We start from the raw sequence: 19,462 nt of genomic DNA, 5'->3' as shown, positions 1-19,462 counted from the left end.
AGGTAAGAGAGCCCCTCACGCCTGTATCTACCTGCCTTTTAGACAACTGATGCTTTAATTCCCAATTCCAACTGTCTATCAAACTATTACTCTGAGCAGGATATCTCTCTGCCCATCCCTTTACACTATGGGGTGTAAAGTATGTACCTTGGTCTGAAGAAATGTCACTTGGTGATCCACATTGGTATAATATTTTCTGTACTGTTCTTTTATAGTACTCTGAGCATTTGCATCTGTCTCTGAGTAAGCAAAGTCTACACCAGAGTCAGGATCTATTCTTGTCAAGACCCATTGGATATCAGCATCTGACTCACTTGCCACTTGCTATGTTCACGGTCTTTCCGCCTCCAAGGTATCTGAAGCAGCCCATCTGCAGGCTCTGTCTTTTTTCTTTTTTTCTTTTTCTTTTGGCAAACAAAACAGTTCTTAGTGGCAGTTTATGCTTCAGAGGTGCAGGAGGAGTATGTCTAGACTGAGTCCATCTCTGTATTGCTGTAGTCCCTCAGTGCCACTCATTTTATGCACCCAGGTGGCCTCCTCAACCAAGCACACCAGGATATCCATTAGTCAGTTCCAACCACCTTGTGAACCTGCTAGTCACTTCTTCCTACAGGCATCACCATGTCCTACTGTAATGCATCCCTCAAATTCTCATAGTGATTTCAATATGGCCATGCCTCATAGGGGCATCCCTTTATTAGGCCAGTTTTCCATTCCCTTAAGGCCAGGCCATTGGACACCACCGATGAGTCAGTAAAAGCTCAAACATAGGGGCTTTTTATCATCGTTCATTTCTTCTGTCATTGCTAGGTAAACAGAATATAATTCAGCTCACTGAACTGACTGGGTTTTTTTTTTTTTTCATTATTACATTGGATTCCTACTCAAAAGGAGGACCAAAAAGTCCTGCTGAACTAATTGGTTTTTACCTTCTTCGAACAATATGGTAACCTTCCCAACAGGATGCGATCCGTTCACCTTGGAACTGCCATCCATAAATGAAGCAGCTCTTTTTTGGTCAGCTGAAAAGCTGTTTACAGGGCACTATCCATAGAATAGACTCTGGCAGTTCCCTCATGTGTTTCCATAGTCAGTCCTTGGAGAAAAGAGTACACCTGCTTGTGAATCCACTGAGTAACTCTGCATTCCTCTGATAACATATTCCTATACAAACCATTTCCATTTTATTATGGAACTCTACTGGCCACTGCCCTCTCCATGAACATGTTTTTCTGACCTCACCCAAGACGTCACTGATACTTCAGGTTTTAAGATTATTATTTATTTTTTATTTACAAAATTTTTAGTTGTGTTTAAATACACATAACATGAAGTTTACCATCTTAACTATTCTTAAATGTGCAGTTCAGTAGTGTTAAGTATATTCACATTGTTGTGCAACAAATCCCTAGAACTTTTTCATCTGGAAGAACTGAAATTGTATACCAATTAAACAATAGCTCCTCATTTCTCCCTCCCTCCACCCCTGTCAACCGCTGCTCCACTTTCTGTTTCTATGAACTTGACTATTCTAGGACACCTTTTATAAGTGAAATCACCATACGGTATTTGTCTTTTTTGTGAATGGCTTATTTTAAATAATTAGCATAATGTCCTCCAAGTTCATCCATATTGTAGCAGGTGTCAGCATTTCCTTCCCTTTTAAGTCTGAATAATATTACACTGTACATATATACTACGTTTTGTTTATCCACTAATCTGGCAATGGACACGAGTTGCTTCCACCTCTTGGCTATTGTGAATAATGTGGCTATGAACATGGGTATAAAACATCTGAGACCCTGCTTTCAATTCTTTTTTATACATACCTAGAAGTAGACTGCTGGATCATCTGGTAATTCCACCAGGGTGGTAAAAACCACCACCCTGTTTCCCATAGTGGCTGCACCATTTTACATTCCTACCAGTAGGTGCACAAGTGTTCCAGTTTCTGCACATCCTCCCCAACATGTTATTTTCTGTTTTTTTCTTTCTTTTTTTTTTCTTTTTGATAGTAACCATACTAATGGGTGCGAGGTGAGAAGATTATTTTTTTTGTCCTTCAGTCATAGGGACAGTTTCAATTAATGTTCAATAGCAAGCTAGTAATTGCCCCTCAAATGGAAATTCTCTAGTCCAGGTCCCAGGAGTCACTACTGTGGAGTGTTCACAAGCTTTTGCTATAAACCTGTTTATACTCCACATAGGTCTCTGGTACAGAGGATTCACTCATACCAGCATTCAAGGTTTTATTCTATACTGTGTGGGCTCAGGCAATCTTTTGTGAAAAGAAATTTTAATTGAAGTATAGTTGATTTACAGTGTTGTGTTAGTTTCAGGTGTACAGCAAAGTAAATCAGATATATATGTATGTCTATATGTGTGTGTGTGTGTGTGTATATATATATATATATATTCTTTTTCAGATTCTTTTCTATTATAGGTTATTACAAGATATTGATAGTTCCCTGTGCTGCACAGTGGGTCCTTGTTGTTTATTTTATATATAGTAGTGTGTATCTGTTAATCCCAAACTCCTAGTTTATCCCTCCCCCTTTTCCCCTTTGGTAACCATAAGTTTGTTTTCTATGTCTGTGAGTCTATTTCTGTTTTGTAAATAGTTCATTTTATCATTTTTTAAGATTCCACATATAAGTGATGTCATATGATATTTGTCTTTCTCTGTCTGACTTCACTTAGTATGATAATCCCTGGGTCCATCCATGTTGCTGCAAGTGGCATTATTTCATTCTTTTTATGGCTGAGTAATATTCCAGTGTGTGTGTGTGTGTGTGTGTGCGTGTGTGTGTGTGTGTATGAAGATATGCCACATCCATTCATCTGTCAGTGGACATTTAGACTGCTTCCATGTCTTGGCTATTGTAAAGAGTGCTGCAATGAACATTGGGGTGCACATATCTTTTTTAATTAGAGTTTTCTCTGGATATATGCCCAGGAGTGGGATAGCTGGATCATATGGTAACCTTAGTTTTTTAAGGAACCTCCATACTGTTTTCCATATTGGCTGCACCAATTTACATTCCCACCATCAGTGTAGGAGGGTTCCCTTTTCTCCACACCCTCTCCAGCATTTATTATTTGTAGAATTTTGAAGATGGCTATTCTTCTGGTTTGAGGTGGTACCTCATTGTAGTTTTGATTTACATTTCTCTAATAATTAGGGATGTTGAGCATCTTTTCATGTGCCTGTTGGCCATTGTATGTCTGCTTTGGAGAAATGTCTATTTAGGTCTTCTGTCCATTTTTTGATTTGGTTGTTTTTTTTTTTATATTAAGCTGTATGAGCTGTTTTTATATTTTGGAAATTAATTCCTTGTTGGTCGCATCGTTTGTGTTCAGGCAATCTTACTTGTTCCCATTTAGCATGTCCTATTAATGCTGCTTAAGGAGCAATTTCTGTCTTGTGTTTTACAACAGTAGGTAGGGGAAACATTCCTCAGTCAGATACAATATCCATCCACATAATACACTCAGGTAAAAGAGACAAAGAGACCCAATCATTTCACGTAAAGCCTGTTTAAACATTCCAATTCTCATCCAAACCTCCACTTAAATTCTATCAACCCTTACATTTCTATATTCTCTCAATCTAATTGCAGCTCCGGGTACAGATCACCAATGGGTTTTGATACTTGACAAGGGACATGAGGCTCCCTTGTCAAGAAGTCCCAGACCCTTGGGACTGTTGACCATTTTACCCACTCATGAGACTTTGTGTCCCCAGCAGGTGTCCAGCTAAGGGACATAGGTAGTTGGTATGAAGGTGATTGTAGTGCAGAAGTAGTTAAGTGAATGGATTCTGGATGTATTGTGGGATCTGGGACTGATTATATGGGGAGAGGGCATTGTGGTAACTGGAGGAAAAAGGAATCATTCCCCAACAAGCTCCTATGTCCATCAACAGAAAAATGGAAAAAAAAATATTTGGGTATAGTCATACAACGACTAAAAAAATCAAAGAAAAAGTGCAATTACTGGTGTGTACAATACATGGATGAATCTCAAAAATATACTGAGTGCCATAAGCCAGACACAGAAGAGTTGATTCTATATGATTCCATTTATATAAAGTCAAAGAACAAGCAAAACAAAATTATGCTTATGTAAGTCAGAAAAGTGGTTACCTCTGAGCGGAAGGTATTATTTTGAAAGGGGCATGAGGGAACAATTGGGGGTGATGGAAATGTTATAGATCTTGATGTGGGTCATCCATGTTTACATGGATGTACACATATGTAAAAATTAATTAAGCAGTAAATTTAAGATTTTATACATAAACTTGTAAATTTTGTGTTTATAAGTTAGCCCTCAATAAAAACATTAAAGGTAATCATTCAAGGAATAGATATAGAAAACATAACTTCTTTCATATTGTTAGAGGAAAAAGAAAGGAATAGTCAAATCATGTGATACCAGAGATGGCAGGAAAGATGGAAAAAAGAGGCAAGAAAGGCATGGTTAACAGACGGCACACAATAAGCTGGCAGAAAAAATTCTGAAAAATATTGAGCTACATAAGTGTCAGACAAAACAAATTAAGGTAAAAAAATATTATAAATAATGAGGATCATTACATAATAAAATCATTCACCAGAAATACATAGTAATTCTCAATCTTCATGCATTTAACAATATAATCTTAAGTTACATGAGGCAAAAATGGACATAAAAATAAAGAGAAATTAATAAATCCACAATTATGGGAGTTTAAAACAGTTCTCAACAACTCTATCAAATAAAAAATAAGTTAGGATGAGGAAGACTTGAACATCACTATATAAGGAAAGAATTCTACCCCAATATTTAGAGAATATACTTTCTTCTCAAGCATACGTGGACTGTTAGACACACAACACACACACAAGCACACATATACTTCAGGTCGTAAAGCAAGTTTCAGCAAATACCAACGTATGGATATCATATAGAGCATGTTAGAAAACCAAAAATATCCATATGTTTGAAATTTTTAAAACATACTTATTTATAATTCATGAGTCAAGAAATGATGAAAATGAGAAAATGTTAGGAACTGAACAACAGTGAAAATAACCATGTATCACAGCTCAGGGCATGCTGTTAACTAGTACATGGAGAGTAAAATTTAAACTTAGATATAACATCAGAAGAAATGTTTTTTGAAACTCTTAATGCACTAAGTGTCTTACCTAAAAATCTAGAATGAAAATAATACAAATTGTAAATCCAAAGAATTATGGAAAGGAAAAAAGACAGTAGCAGCAAATAAAATCAAAACAGAGGATCAGCAAAGAAAAAGTGTAGTTCTTTGAAAAGATAAAAAACTTCTGGCAAGACCGGTCACAAAAAAAGAAAGCAAAACCGGACAGGCTATTGATAAAATAAATTTTCAAATTAAACAAAGATGGATAACTTTTAGAAAAAAGTATATCTTACAAAGACCAAGTCAAGAAGAAATTTTTAAAAATCTGAATAGACTGAAAACTAAAAGAAATTTGGGCAAAAATCTCCCCAGCTAGGTATGGGGAAGAAAATTATTGGCTAATACCCTTTATGCCCAGAAATGTAAAATTTCTAAGTATGAGCAAACAAAATTCGTTAATATATTTAAAAATGAATACATCCCAACAGGTAAGTTTACCTTAGAAATATAATAATGATTTTAATAATAAAAATTTGTTACTGCAATTCCTCACATGAACTGATGGGATGCATTTATACTTTAACTTCCATTTATGCATGCTAAAAAACTCTCAAAGCCTTAAAAGAGTACCCATTAAAATCAGAAACATCATAAAAATGCCTCCTTGCAGTACCCTTTTCAAGATTATATGGCTATTGCAATAAAAAAATGTAACACATAATATATATATATACACACACTCCCACACAAAGTAAATATTAAAAAAAAGTGGCTTTAGACATTACTATCTTGGGTGAAGATAGTTCACCAATTTACTTTTCATACTTATTTCCATTCAGAGAATATCGTGAGGAACAAATCGGAACTGTGTAATTCGTTAGAATGAACCCAAAATGTTTTGTTTTCCTGAGGTGCGCCTTTCTTTCGCGATGAAGCGGTAAAGTCTTTAGTGTCCTATGCTTGCTTAGGTGCTACTTTGGCGAGTGTCCTAGTGCTGTCACATTTGCCTTTATTTTGTCCCTCAGGTGACTTTCCGTTCAATATTTATCTTAAAGGGCAGTTTCAATACTACATAACTGAGTCCTTTGAAGGTTGAAAAATGCAAGAAAACGGTGCAGGAGGGAAAGATGGCACATCCAAAGAATGACTCCCTCTTCTTCCTATACCACCAAAGAACCCTCCACTTATCATTTTCTCTCTTTCCCCTTGGCAACGCAAAACATCTTATTCTTAACACATTTTACGTAGAAACTGCATTTTAAAACTTTAAAATTATTATTCCATTTTTTTCAACTACTTTTTCTGTTTGAATATGGTTTTAGGTAACGTGGATTGGAACGCATTAAAATTCCTCTCATTAAGAGCAATGGGAAAAACTTTTTTTCAGGAGTGACTTAAAGAATTCAGGCCAAAGGTAAATGAGTGTGAAAAAAGTCACAAAACCGCCAACTTGCCTCGTTGCCGGCGGGACGGCCCTCCCCGCACCACCAACCAATCACAACCAGCAAGAGCCAGCCAGGCGGCGGGAACTAGACCCGAGAGGCACAAACCGGAGCATTCCGCCTGCGCAGCCGACTTGTGGTTCCGGGGTTTCCGCGACGACGCGCCGCCCAACCGGTAGGAGCCGCCTTCGGCCAGCGGGGCTCGGAAGCCAAGACCCGTGCCTCGACTTCGCCGCCCACGCCACTGACCACCCGACCCGCAGACATGGTGGAAGTGGACCGCCCGGGGAAGCTCTTCATTGGCGGGCTCAACCTCGAAACCGACGAGAAAATCCTCGAGGCCACGTTTGGCAAGTATGGCTGCCTCACCGAGGTGCTCCTGATGAAAGATCGAGAAACCAGCAAGTCCAGGGGCTTCGCGTTCGTCACCTTCGAAAGCCCGGCAGATGCCAAGGCCGCCGCCAGAGATATGAACGGCAAGACCCTGGATGGTAAGGCCATAAAGGTGGCCCAGGCCACCAAGCCGGCGTTCGAGAGCAGCCGGCGGGGCCCGCCGCCGTCCCATAGCCGCCCGAGGGGCCTGCTCGGGGACCGCGGCAGCGGTCCACGGCGCCCCCAGTCCCGGGGCGGGCCGGCGGACGACGGCGGCTACGCGGGCGACTTCTCCCTGCGGTCCTCCCGGGCCCCGCTGCCTGTGAAGCGCGGGCCGCCACCGCCGCGCAGGGCCGGCCCGCCCCCGAAGAGGGCCGCGCCGTCGGGCCCGGCCCGCAGCGGAAATGGTGGAATACACGGGCGGCCCCCGGCCACGCGGGGCCGAGACGGCTATGCCGGCCCGCTGCGCCGGGAGCCGCCGCCCCCGCGCCGGGACCCCTACCTGGGCCCCCGGGAGGAGGGCTACTCGCCCCGTGACAGCTACTCGTCGAGCCGCGACTACTCGAGCGCCCGCGACCCCCGGGGTTTTGCTGCCTCGCCCAGAGAGTACACCTACCGCGACTACGGCCACTCCAGCGCCCGGGACGACTGTCCATCGAGAGGCTACGGTGAGCGAGACGGCTATGGGGGGCGCGACCGCGACTATCTGTATCACCCGAGCGGAGGCTCCTACCGAGACCCCTTCGAGAGCTACGGGGACCCGCGCAGCGCCGCCCCTTCACGGGGGCCCCCGCCATCTTACGGCGGCGGCCGCTACGACGAGTACCGCGGCTGCCCGCCCGATGCTTACGGTGGCGGCCGGAGCGAGCGCTATTGGAGGGGCCGCGACCGGGCAGGCAGAGCTGATCGCGGGAGGCTGCGGTCCATGGAGAGGGGGTGCCCGCCCCCGCGCGAGTCCTACAGCGGGTCCGGCCGCAGGGCCCCACTAGGCGGAGGCCGCCTGGGAAGCTGTGCGGAGAGAGGGGGAGACCGGAGCAGATACTAAGCACCAAGAGACTTGGGACCGAAATCTGCATTCAAAGAAGCTACCGAAAAGTAGAGACTGTTCTATGGTAACTACTTAAGGACTAGCGCAAAGAAGAGTTGTTTTTACAAAGAAGCTGCCGAAAAGTAGAGACTGTTCTATGGTAACTACTTAAGGACTAGCGCAAAGAAGAGTTGTTTTTACGTTTTAAGAATTTCCTGTTAACTTTCTCTCCATAATTTTTTTTTTTTGTACTCTTGAGAGGAAAAAGTTAAAACTTGTTTTGATTGCGTTTTGGAATTGTTAACGTTTCTTTCAACAAGTTCATTTAAAAGTATACGACTTGAACCTGCGTACTAGTTTTCTTATATTTCCAAGTAGAAATTCTCCTAAAGGCTTCCTTCCTTCTAAATTCACCTGATAAATGAGGCCTAAAGTTCTAAGATCTTTTACAAAGATCTTTCTGCACACCTAAAATGGAAAATTCGGTCATTCTGTCCATTCAAACCAACTAGATTTTTGGGAGAGGGGGAGGGATTGGTGTGTTTTACTCCTAAGATTTCTAAGTGTCTTTCAAAGTGAATCTCAGTGTTAACCGTATTAAAAACCAAACAGCCGACAGCAACAACAAAAACCACTTAGATCAGTTGTATATGTAACGAAAGAAAGTTCTATTCACTCAGTAAGTCTAAAAAAACAAATGGAGAATGCTGGCCACATTTTGCCTGTTTTCTTATTCTTTGGAAATCTGCAGAATCTCCTATTCCCTTACTCCCCAAAATACCATTCTTGTGTTGAACTAGGATGGAATACTGTATTAAAAATTTGGCCAACCAGCCACAAAACTGCAAAACGCCCCTCATAAAATCAATTAATACCATTCCCTTTCACCACCAACAAATTTTAAAAAACAAGTAGAAAATATACCAAGGGTGGATTTGGGTATCCAGATAGCTTCGATTCCTAACTGCAAGCTACTTGCCCTTGGCTCTAGAGAATTGGAGAATTGGGATTCTTCCCCTAGGGGTGGAAGAATCAAAAGTAAGCATCATTAGAGCTCAGAAACTCAGAGGATCCCTGAGAGCTTGGCATTTCAACATCTGAGGATCTCAGCCTGTTATGAGGTCCTCCTGTCCACAAAAGGCAAGGGCATGGGTTGAGTGGTCTATACTCTTATGGTGGGGAGAAGGGCTTGAGCAAAGATCACAGAGGCTTCCTCCAAAGTGGGTCAAGAATATGAGAATCTCCTTTTTTCACCCCAAGCACAGGGTAAGAAACACCTTTTCCATTTAGCTCCTGTGAATTCCTCTGTTTATCTGAAAGAAAGGTAATTGTACAGTCAAGGATCTCTAACGAGCAAAGACGGATTGGGTCAAAATATTAGGATCCATGTTCAGTGTTATAATTGCTAGAGAAACAGATGAACACCTGAACAACAACAAAAAGTCCTTAAAGAGACCTGAATGTAACACACTCACATATATGACTCTAAAAACATGATTTTTTGACAAAATAATAAAGTAGGTGAATTACAGGAGAGGCTGCAATAGTGGCCCAGAAGATCAAATGCAAGAAATAGCTCAACCAAAAAAAAAGATCCACGAGTTAACCTGGCAAAAATGTGTAAGACCTTAATGGAAGAATTGCTAATTTTTGTTAAAGGACATAAAAGAAGCCTAAATAAATGGAGATTCATGTCTTGTCATGGTTCAGAAGAATTTATCATAACTGTTCTCAACCTTGCCAGATTAATTTGGAAAATCAGTACAACTTCAAGTGTAATTACAACATGATTTTTTTTTGCCACACAGCACCCCTCCCCTCTTCCCCAATAATATCAAATATTTGTGTTGATCAGCGATGGAATACTAAATAAAAGATTTGGCCAATCAACCACAAAACTGAAAAAAAATTAATAGTTCCCATTCACTACCAACAAATTATTAAGAAATAGATTTTTTTAAAGACACTAATGGGAGATTTAGCTAATCCTAAAATTTATATGGTAGAATAAAGAGCAAGAAGAGCAAAGTAATTCTGAAAAAAAAAAATTAGAACTTACCCTACTGGATACCAAGACTTATTAGAAAATTATAGTAATTTAGTAAAGCTGTGTGACATCAACAGGCAAATAGAGACAGATCAATAGACCAAAACAGCCTAGAAACAGGCCAAGCTGTATATGAAAACATGGTATTATGACAGATAGCTTTAAAACAATGGTGAAAGGATGGACTTTTTTTAATGGCTATCTCTGCAAAAAGAGATTCCCTAATACTATACGCAAAAATACATTCTAGCTGGTTTGAAGATAAATGTGATGTGAAGAGGAAAGAAATTTAAACACTTAGAAGAAAATAAAATATATCACACTGAGGTATAGAGTTTCTTTTTAAGATAAAAAGCACAAACCTAGGAGGAAAATGTTATAATTTTCCACATTAAGATTTTTTTTGTGATAAAAGACACTGGTAAAGTGAAGTATTAAACCATAGATTGGAACAATTTATTTGCATTGAAATAATTTCCAAAAGAATACTTAGAAAACAATAAGAAAGAAAAAATACCAAGAAAAAAGTGGGCAAAAGAACTCATACCTTTCTGATAGATGTGTAAATTGACACAATCACTTTGGAAATAATCTTGGCAATGCCTACTAAAGTTGGAGGGAACATACCTTAATGACCCAGAAAATCTGCTTCAAGGAGAGGACCTAGAGAAATTTGCACAAGTACACAAGGAGATATGCACAGGATTGGTCTTTACAGCACATTTTGAATGTTAAAAGGGTAGAAAGACCCTACTGGAGAGGATCAACTGAGATTCATTCTTCGGTGAAGTTCCATGTAGAAGCTAATGTGAATCAACCAGATCCACATGTATCAACATAGGTAAATATCAAAATATTTGCTGGGTGAAAAAGGCAAATTCTGTAAATATAGGTGTGCTAAAAATAAAAAATATGATTGGAGTGATACACAAGAAGCTTTAGCTGAATTTGTAATGTTTTATCTCTTTAAAAGAGATGGATTTTAAGCAAAAATGACAATGTTACCTTAAATTTCTATGGTCTGGGGCTTCCCTGGTGGCGCAGTGGTTGAGAGTCCGCCTGCCGATGCAGGGGACACCGGTTCATGCCCCGGTCTGGGAAGATCCCACATGCCGCGGAGCGGCTGGGCCCGTGAGCCATGGCTGCTGAGCCTGCGCGTCTGGAGCCTGTGCTCCGCAGCGGGAGAGGCCACAACAGTGAGAGGCCTGCGTACCGCAAAAAAAAAAAAAAAAAAAAATTTCTATGGTCTGCACATTGGCATCTCTTATTGTATAATTTCTAAATACTTTATAATACAAATTTTAATATGAAAAATAGAGCTCAGTGAGCACCAGAATATAATGGCTACTCAAAAAAATGTTAACTATTACTCTGAAACTGTCTTACCTTGACAGTGATTCTCCCTCCCAGATTTGTTCCCTCTGGGTGGATGACGCCTTATTCTGACTCAATTCATAGAACCCTCCTATTCTAGACTGTGCTCATGGCTAGCTCACGATAACCGCAAGGGTAGAACTTTTATATCTGAGAACCAAATCTTAGCTGATAGTACAGTTTTCCCTTTGATATTCTTTTTGGAGTACAATAGCGATGAAAACCTTTTTCCAGTTAACAGAATTGTTATTTCTAAGGAGTAATCTCATGGCTATTGAAACTACTAATAATTTTTTTAAAAGTGACATGCAAACATTTGGAAATAAAGACTTAGCCAGAGCTTAAATGAGCTCAAGAGATCATAGCTTACAATGGCTGTGGATATCTCATGTACGTATATAACAGACCCAATATTTCCTCAATGGAAATTAATGTATTAGACCTATCTTTGTAGGAAAATAAGCAAGAGAGCTAGTCAGTTGAGATCTTGTTTATAATCACTTTCATGAGAGAGAGAGAGAGAGAGAAAGAGAGAGAGAGAGAGAGCGCGAGCGAGCGCATATCAAGTGTTTTGCAGGACTGACTCCCTGGGTATAATTTAAGGAATGTGCATCTCATAACCAAAACCTTTATGTTCTCTATTTTGAGCTTGTCTCAGCCTATTCCTAAGACCCCTTCTCCACATTCCTTCTGTCCAAAACAGGGTTCCAGAGCAACCAAACTGTCCATGTGGCAACTGACAGCATTGCTGAATATTTCCCCATCAGGTGAGGCCTTAACATCTTCCATCTCTGATTGCAACCTGAATTCTGGGGTTCTCCTAGAGTGTTGGAGGGAGACTTGTGTCCTATAGGTCAATAGCTCCCCTTTTCCCATTGCCTCAGGACAGGTAAGATGGCAAAGAATTTTCTGCCTGTATTTCTCCAACCTGGGACTTCTCTAACATTTCTCAGCCTTAAGATTATGTGGGGTCCCTGCTGCCTCCCATTTAACCTTTACCTCAAAGGTTATGTGATTATCCTTCTATTCCCCCAGAGAAGTTTCCTTTTTGGGAACAGTTAACTGTGTCTTCCTCTTCGGGGCATATTCCCAAACTCACCAAGCAGAGTTAGCCTGTGTTGCTTTTGCTGTGCACACATGAAATCCAGTGATGGTGGAATTCCTTTCAGAAGCTCTGTGTTCTCTTTGCAGTGATACTGTTTGTGAAGCTAATTTCTCTCACAGTGTAGCACATCTAAATTCTTTAAAGATGATTCTGAGTCCAAATATTTTGTGGGTGACATTGAACATGGGTATCAAGCACAAAAGTAAACTAACTCTAGAGGATAACTACAGAGCAATGATGACCCTGTGGAATGTATTCAACTATCATATTTACAAAATACTCAAGAATAATGAAAAATCTGAGGATGTGTTATGAATTTTTAGGGAAGAAATTAGGAAAAACTAATATAGCTTCCTCATAATGTTTGGAGGCTCCTTGTTACAGTAGAAAGGTAATCTTTTTGTCATACGTATGAGTCCACATTCTGTTATTTTATGTGGCTTGGACAATTATCTTTTAATAATTTGACCTTTGGTTTTTTCAAATGCAAATGATGATAATCATCTCATAAAATTGAGAGTTTAAAATAAGGCAGATAAACACACAACGCAGTGCTGGGGATGAACGGGGTTCATTAAGTGGTAGCACCACAGCATTCTACACACAGCAGTAGCACGACTTTCCTTTGGAGTTTATCATTGCCATTGACTGGTAAAATTGCTCATGTACTAGAAGTCTTCAGAAGAGTTCAACTTGAGAGTTTTATTGTATTTATTCAGGCTGTATTCACCCAACCTGAAATCTAGAAGATGTATTTGACTCTTTACAGCCCTGATTTATATTCTGTAGCCTCTGCCTTCTCAACTTCTTGACAGCTAAGGTGACCAAGAACCTCCATCAGCAGGCTCAATGTCCCATTCCTAACCAGTTTGAAGTGACATGTTATTATCAAGACCTTGATTCCTTCAGGGAAGGCAGGCAGGCGGGGAAGGGGGATGAAGTAGGTAAGGAGGATTAAGAGGTACAAACCTCTGTTTATAAAATAAATAAGCCACAGGGATGTAACATGCAGCATAAAGAATATGGTCAATAATACTATACTAATGTTGTATGGAGACACATTAAGTTATTAGACTTAATCTTGGTGATCATTTCATAATTTATGCAAATGTCAAATCATTATGTAGTATACCTGAAACTAACATAATATTATACATCAAAATATTTCAATTTTTAAAAAGTGAGAGGTTAAAAAAGAAAGACCTTGATTCCTTCAAATCTAGTAGGATTTAGAATTATTACTCTTTGGCATAATTAGCTTAGACTTTATCTCATAAATCAGGTAGCTAGTACGATGCCTGGAGTTTAAAAAGTGTGGCTGTTATCGTTACTTACAGTTGACACAGAGCGTAGTGCACCTAAGGAAGTCCGTGAGTTGCAGTAGAGTATAGTGATTCAGAGTAAGTAGTACGGAATCTGGTAGACCTGAATTCACGTCCTATACCCACCATTCACTAACTGTGTGATATGGGCCTGGTTACCTCTGCTTTGTTTGGCTTACCTGTAAAATAGAGATAGGAGTGCTCACCTTATGAGGTTGTTTGTTCACCTCTCTGTTTACTTATTAGATCAAATGTTGAGCCAGTATTTATGCAGTATCCACTATATATCAATCACTTATAATTTTATGTGAACGAGGCAAACAGCACAGCAGCAAATATACATGGCTGTTGAATTAAGGAAGATTCACGGAAACAGAGCAGTAGCAATTGGTGGTTGCCCAGATGCATTCTAGGGGAATGCACAGAGATCCAGCAGGATTAGACATTAGCTTTGGGAGAGAACTCCTACATTTGGGCTCTGGGGCTTTTGGGTTGCACAATATAGGAAGTACCAGCCCCTACCCAGGAATAGTTAGGGGTTAGGGTCCAATAGCAATATGTCATGACAGAACCTTCGCTTTAACCTCTTGTCACTCATTGCTTATGGTTGGGATTTGAAGAAGTTGAGGCCTTGATAATAAAATCTATCTACCTTACTTCAGACTGGTTAAGAAGAGGACACAGACCCCTGGTGGAGATTTTTAGCCAGCCCAGCTGTCAAGGACTAGAGAAAGCAGAGACAGTAGAATATAAATAAGGACTGCAAAGGTGTTACTGTGACTAACACTTCTTCTAAGGTGTTAGTGGGCTGGGGTGAAAGTCTTGGAATTGAAGCTGTATGACAGCAAACTAGTGGCAGGATTTGCTACATCAGCATTCATGATTGTGGGACTGTTGTGGCAACTGTTGTCCAAGCTGTGCAGCTGACCAGGATGGATTGCCTTAAAAACTGGGCCTTAACGAGTTTCCACTGAACTTGCATAAGGCCAATCCTTTGTGTGAGGCCACTCTGCTGGGAATTACTTCTGGACAAGATGATCCTTATGGCTTAGCTGGCAATGGAGACACTGTGGTGAACAAAAGTAGATATTATTAAGCCTCAAAGGGACTTAATGTTCAAAAGGGAAGATAGACTTTGGTTAAAAAATGTAAAATTTTAACTGCGGTAAGCATTATGAAAGAGATGCATAGTGCTATAAGATGCTATATTTAATAAAGGTTTGGTATAGTGAAGGACATCAGAGGATGCATCCTTAAGGAAGTGATGATTGAATTAAGCTGTGACAGATGAGTAAAAACTAGATTGCTGTGAAATTTAAATGAGACAATATAACCCTGTTATTCTTTTTTTTAATTGAAGTATAGTTGATTTACAATGTTGTGTTAATTTCTGCTGTATGCAAAGTGATTCAGTTATACATATGTATAAACATTCCTTTTCATATTCTTTCCCACTGTGGTTTATCACAGGATATTGAATATAGTTCCCTGTGCTCTACAGTAGCACCTTGTTGTTTATCCATTCTTTCTATAACAGTTTGCATCTACGGATTCAAAACTCCCCCTCTGGGCTTCCCTGGTGGCGCAGTGGTTGAGAGTCCGCCTGCCGATGCAGGGGACGCGGGTTCGTGCCCCGGTCCGGGAAGATCCCACATGCTGCGGAGTGGCTGGGCCCGTGAGCCATGGCCGCTGAGCCTGCGCGTCCGGAGCCTGTGCTCCGCAACGGGAGAGGCCGCAGCAGTGAGAGGCCCACGTACCGCAAAAAAAAAAACCTCCCCCTCCATCCCTTCCCCACCCTCCCACCCCCTTGGCAACCACAAATCTGTTCTCTATGTCTGTGAGTCTGTTTCGTAGGTAAGTTCATTTGTGTCATATTTTAGATTCCACCTATAAGTGGTATCATATAATATTTGTCTTTCTCTTTCTGACTTACTTCACTTAGTATAATAATCTCTAGTCCATCCATGTTGCTGCAAATGGCATTATTTCATTCTTTTTTATGGCTGAGTAATATGCCATTGTATATATGTACCACATCTTCTTTATCTATTCTTCTGTTGATGGACATTTAGATTGCTTCCATGTCTTGGCTGTTGTGAATAGTGCTGCTTTGAACATAGGGGTGCATGTATTTTTTTGAATTACAGTTTTTTCCAGATATATGCCCAGGAGGGGGATTGTAAGATCATATGGTAGCTCTATTTTTAGTTTTTTGAGGAACCTCCATACTGTTTTCCGTAGTGGCTGCACCAATTTACATTCCCACAAACAGTGTAGGAGCGTTCCCTTTGCTCCATACCCTTTCCAGCATTTGTTATTCGTAGACATTTTAGTGATGGTCATTCTGATGGGTGTGAGGTGGTACCTCATTCTAGTTTTTGATTTGCGTTTCTCTAATAATTATATTGCTGGTTTTTTTGACATCAGGATAGTTTTTGCTGAAGTTTAAGCTGTACAGATGAGTGATGATGCACAAATGAATCACTAACATTAATGATTCATTAATGTTAACTGACATTAATGACTAACATTAATTTAAGAAGGCATACCTTAAGGTTGATTAACAGGGGAGCAGAAATGAGGAATACCAAAATGTGAATCCATAAATAAAAAAGGCAGGAAATATGAGATCAGTTTGAGCTCAAACAAATAAGAAAAAAATGAACAGGTAAAATGTAGGAACTGGGAGGTAGGCCTGGATCATCTGGATTAATACCCTGGAATGAACTGCATATGCAACAATACCCCTTTAAAAATCCCAGAATCACCTTCAACACTCACCTTCAACAGAGGAAGTCACTCTTCTTAAAGGTATCGGGGCTATTTAGATCTGAGATGAACCAGATGCTGTCTTTATCCTTAAGGCGTTCACAGTCTAATCTGGGTGACAGGTTGTCCTGCATCTAACTACCTAGAATGCGAAAGAGAGAGATAAGTGCTATGAGATAGGCACGGGCAATGTGCTAAGGGAGCAAATGAATTCTGTTTAGAGGAAGGCTGTCCAGAGGATGCGAATTTCAGTTTTCCTTGAAACAAAGAAAGTCTTCTTTAGTGTGTGTATGTTACCCACTTTAAATACTGCTAGGTTCATTTGTAGTAAATTTTAGGATTTTCCTCATCTTTGATTTTGTTTCCCTCCCTGCTGATTTACATGTAGTTTATTCTGTTGCCCATTGGAAGCCATTGAAACTTCTGAAAACAGGAGTGGTGATCTGAGCTGCACTTGACTATTATATCCCTGGCATCTGTGAAAGATGGACTGCAGAGAAAGGTTGGAGGCAGAGGGCCATCCTGTACATGGTAAGGCTTAATTTTTTTATATTTAAAATTGCCCTAGTGGGTTGAGAAGGGGAAAGGTGTTTTCCTAGGGGAGGTGTCTGACTCTGAACAGAGGTTAACCCATGAAAACAGTCCTCTAGATGGCACCAAAAGCTTAAGGATTGTGGCTTCATGTTTCCTTCCTTATACCTGCCCTAAGCTCCAGGGCCAACGGCCTTATGGCTAGGTGGTGTCTTTCTTCTGGATAAGATGAAAATGAAACAGAGGCAATTGGAAATCTTCATCTAATCAGATAATGAGCATTATCTGAAAAGACCAGAAGTATATCCAAGGGTATACAAGTATGCATATTTGTAGGAACAAATTAATAATTCAGTAACGCTAATTCAATTGGCTGTAGACTTCGGAAAAAAATTATATATCCTATCATTACACTCCAAAATAAGTTCTAGATGAATTGACCTTTTTTTTCTTTAGGTAAGTTTTTTCTTAAAACATTTTTAAAGTTGTGGTAAAATACACATAAAATTTACCATCTTGATCCTTTTTAAGTATACAGTTCAGTGACATTAAGTACGTTGACACTGTTGTGCTGCTGTCATTATCATCCATCCACAGACCTTTTTTCATCCTGTTAGTTGGTGGATTAACTTTTAAATGTAAAAAATGGAAACTGCAAAAAGCTTAGAAGATATAGGTGTGTTTTTATATAATCTTGAGGCTGGGAAGATTTTTTAGGCTCAAAAGCAGAGGTGTCAAAGTTATATATTTATTCATTTGATTGCATAAAGATTAAAACTTTGTTTCTATTTAAAGAAGTAAATTTACTGGTTTATCGTATATATTTATACATATGTATATTCCTTCTGTTGGCAGAATTCATCTTCCTATTGTTAGAAGACTATAAGACTGACGTCCCTCTTTCCTTGCTGGCTGTCAGCCAGGGGCTGCTCTCAGCTTCTAGAGGCCACCCCTAATTCCCTGCCACATGAGCCTCTCACAGACCCTCTTGTAACATGGCAACTTATTTCTTCAAAGCTTGAAAAAGAGTCCCCAGGTCTGCTAATACAGACTCTTATATAACAACAGAACAGAACGTTAGTCTTATACAGTATCTACATAGTGTCTCCATAATCGCGGAGATCCCCATCCCATGATCCATGATCATGGACATCCCATCACCTTTGCCTTATAAGGCATTATAATGTAACATAATACAGGGAGTACCCCTACCATGTATGTTTATCAGATGGAGAAGACATGAAATATGAGTTTTAAGGAGATACGAAAAAATTGGATGAGAATAGGAACTTTGTGGTGCTTTGTTAAGTAATATATAGACTACAGTTGTATTTTATTTTTAAAATAAATTTAAAGTCTAAATTCATCTTGGAAATTATCACTATAAAGAAAATACACAGGTTTTTAAAAAGAGGTTTTATATACTTAGGATAATACCAGAATATTGGTAGAGATTATGCAGTCATTTAGTCTGTTTAGCCTAGTATTCTTCAAATTCAAAAATAAAAGATTGAGAGAGGTTAAGATAATTTTGACCTATGTGATCTCTAAGTTTCCTTTTTGGCTCTCATGATAGTAACAGAAATAACTCAGATTTTTTATTGATTCCTCTGAGCAGATGTTGAGATAATTTACCTCATTTAGTCTTCACAATGACCCTATGAATTAGATGCCTTTTTAATACCCATATTGCAGATGAGGAAACTGAGGCCTAGAGAAGGTAAGTAATTTGCCCAAGGTTACAGAGATAGAAATTTGGTAGAGTAATAATTTTAATGCAGTTAAGTGGCCTCTAGAGCCCAAAGTTATACTGCCTGAAAAAAAGTCACCTGTGCCAGGCAGGCCAATGCATAAGAGCCCAGGTCTCCATGATGTCAATCCACATGACTCAGTTCTAGGAAAAAATGCTAAATGGGGTATGTTTTTCCCCTATTTAATAAGCATTCCTATTTCAGAATTATAGAAAATACTTATTGAGAAGAAATATATTAAAAATTATTATGTAGATTACTTAACAGAGATGAAGCTCTACACCATCCCTAGTTTCACCCAGTCTCTTATCTTTTTATAACTCATACTTCATACTTCCTCCTTGGAAAAGATATAAGGAGAGCACAGGAGGACATCCTGGGTGGCTGTTGTGGCATTCTGCTGGCTACTGCCTATTCTTAATTACTTTATCATTAACTTCTTTACAATTAGCATTTTACCCCTCAATCATATTCAGTCTTGGGTTGTTTTTTTGTTTTTTTTTTTGCGGTACGCGGGCCTCTCACTATTGCAGCCTCTCCTGTTGCGGAGCACAGGCTCCAGATGCGCAGGCTCAGTGG

General features: G+C 39.8%; 2 protein-coding genes across 2 annotated transcripts in view; both read left to right on the top strand.

Moving 5' to 3' along the window:
• LOC101281026 (NACHT, LRR and PYD domains-containing protein 14) overlaps window positions 1–19,462 on the top strand; it is a 171,617-nt gene that overhangs the window by 36,779 nt on the left and 115,376 nt on the right. The window contains 1 exon segment of the mRNA XM_049713984.1: window positions 16,990–17,132. Coding sequence (XP_049569941.1) covers window positions 16,990–17,059 — 70 coding nt within the window. The 3' untranslated portion in view covers window positions 17,060–17,132.
• RBMXL2 (RBMX like 2) lies at window positions 6,468–11,190 on the top strand. Its single transcript, XM_049713979.1, has one exon. It carries the CDS (start codon window positions 6,851–6,853, stop codon window positions 8,000–8,002), a length of 1,152 nt encoding a protein of 383 aa, XP_049569936.1. The 5' UTR covers window positions 6,468–6,850; the 3' UTR covers window positions 8,003–11,190.

This window comes from Orcinus orca, chromosome 8 (genome assembly GCF_937001465.1).
Source record: "Orcinus orca chromosome 8, mOrcOrc1.1, whole genome shotgun sequence".
NCBI classification, from domain to species: domain Eukaryota; kingdom Metazoa; phylum Chordata; class Mammalia; order Artiodactyla; family Delphinidae; genus Orcinus; species Orcinus orca.
The sequence above is the reverse complement of the archived record's forward strand: the minus strand, read 5'-3'. Positions and strand labels throughout refer to the sequence as shown.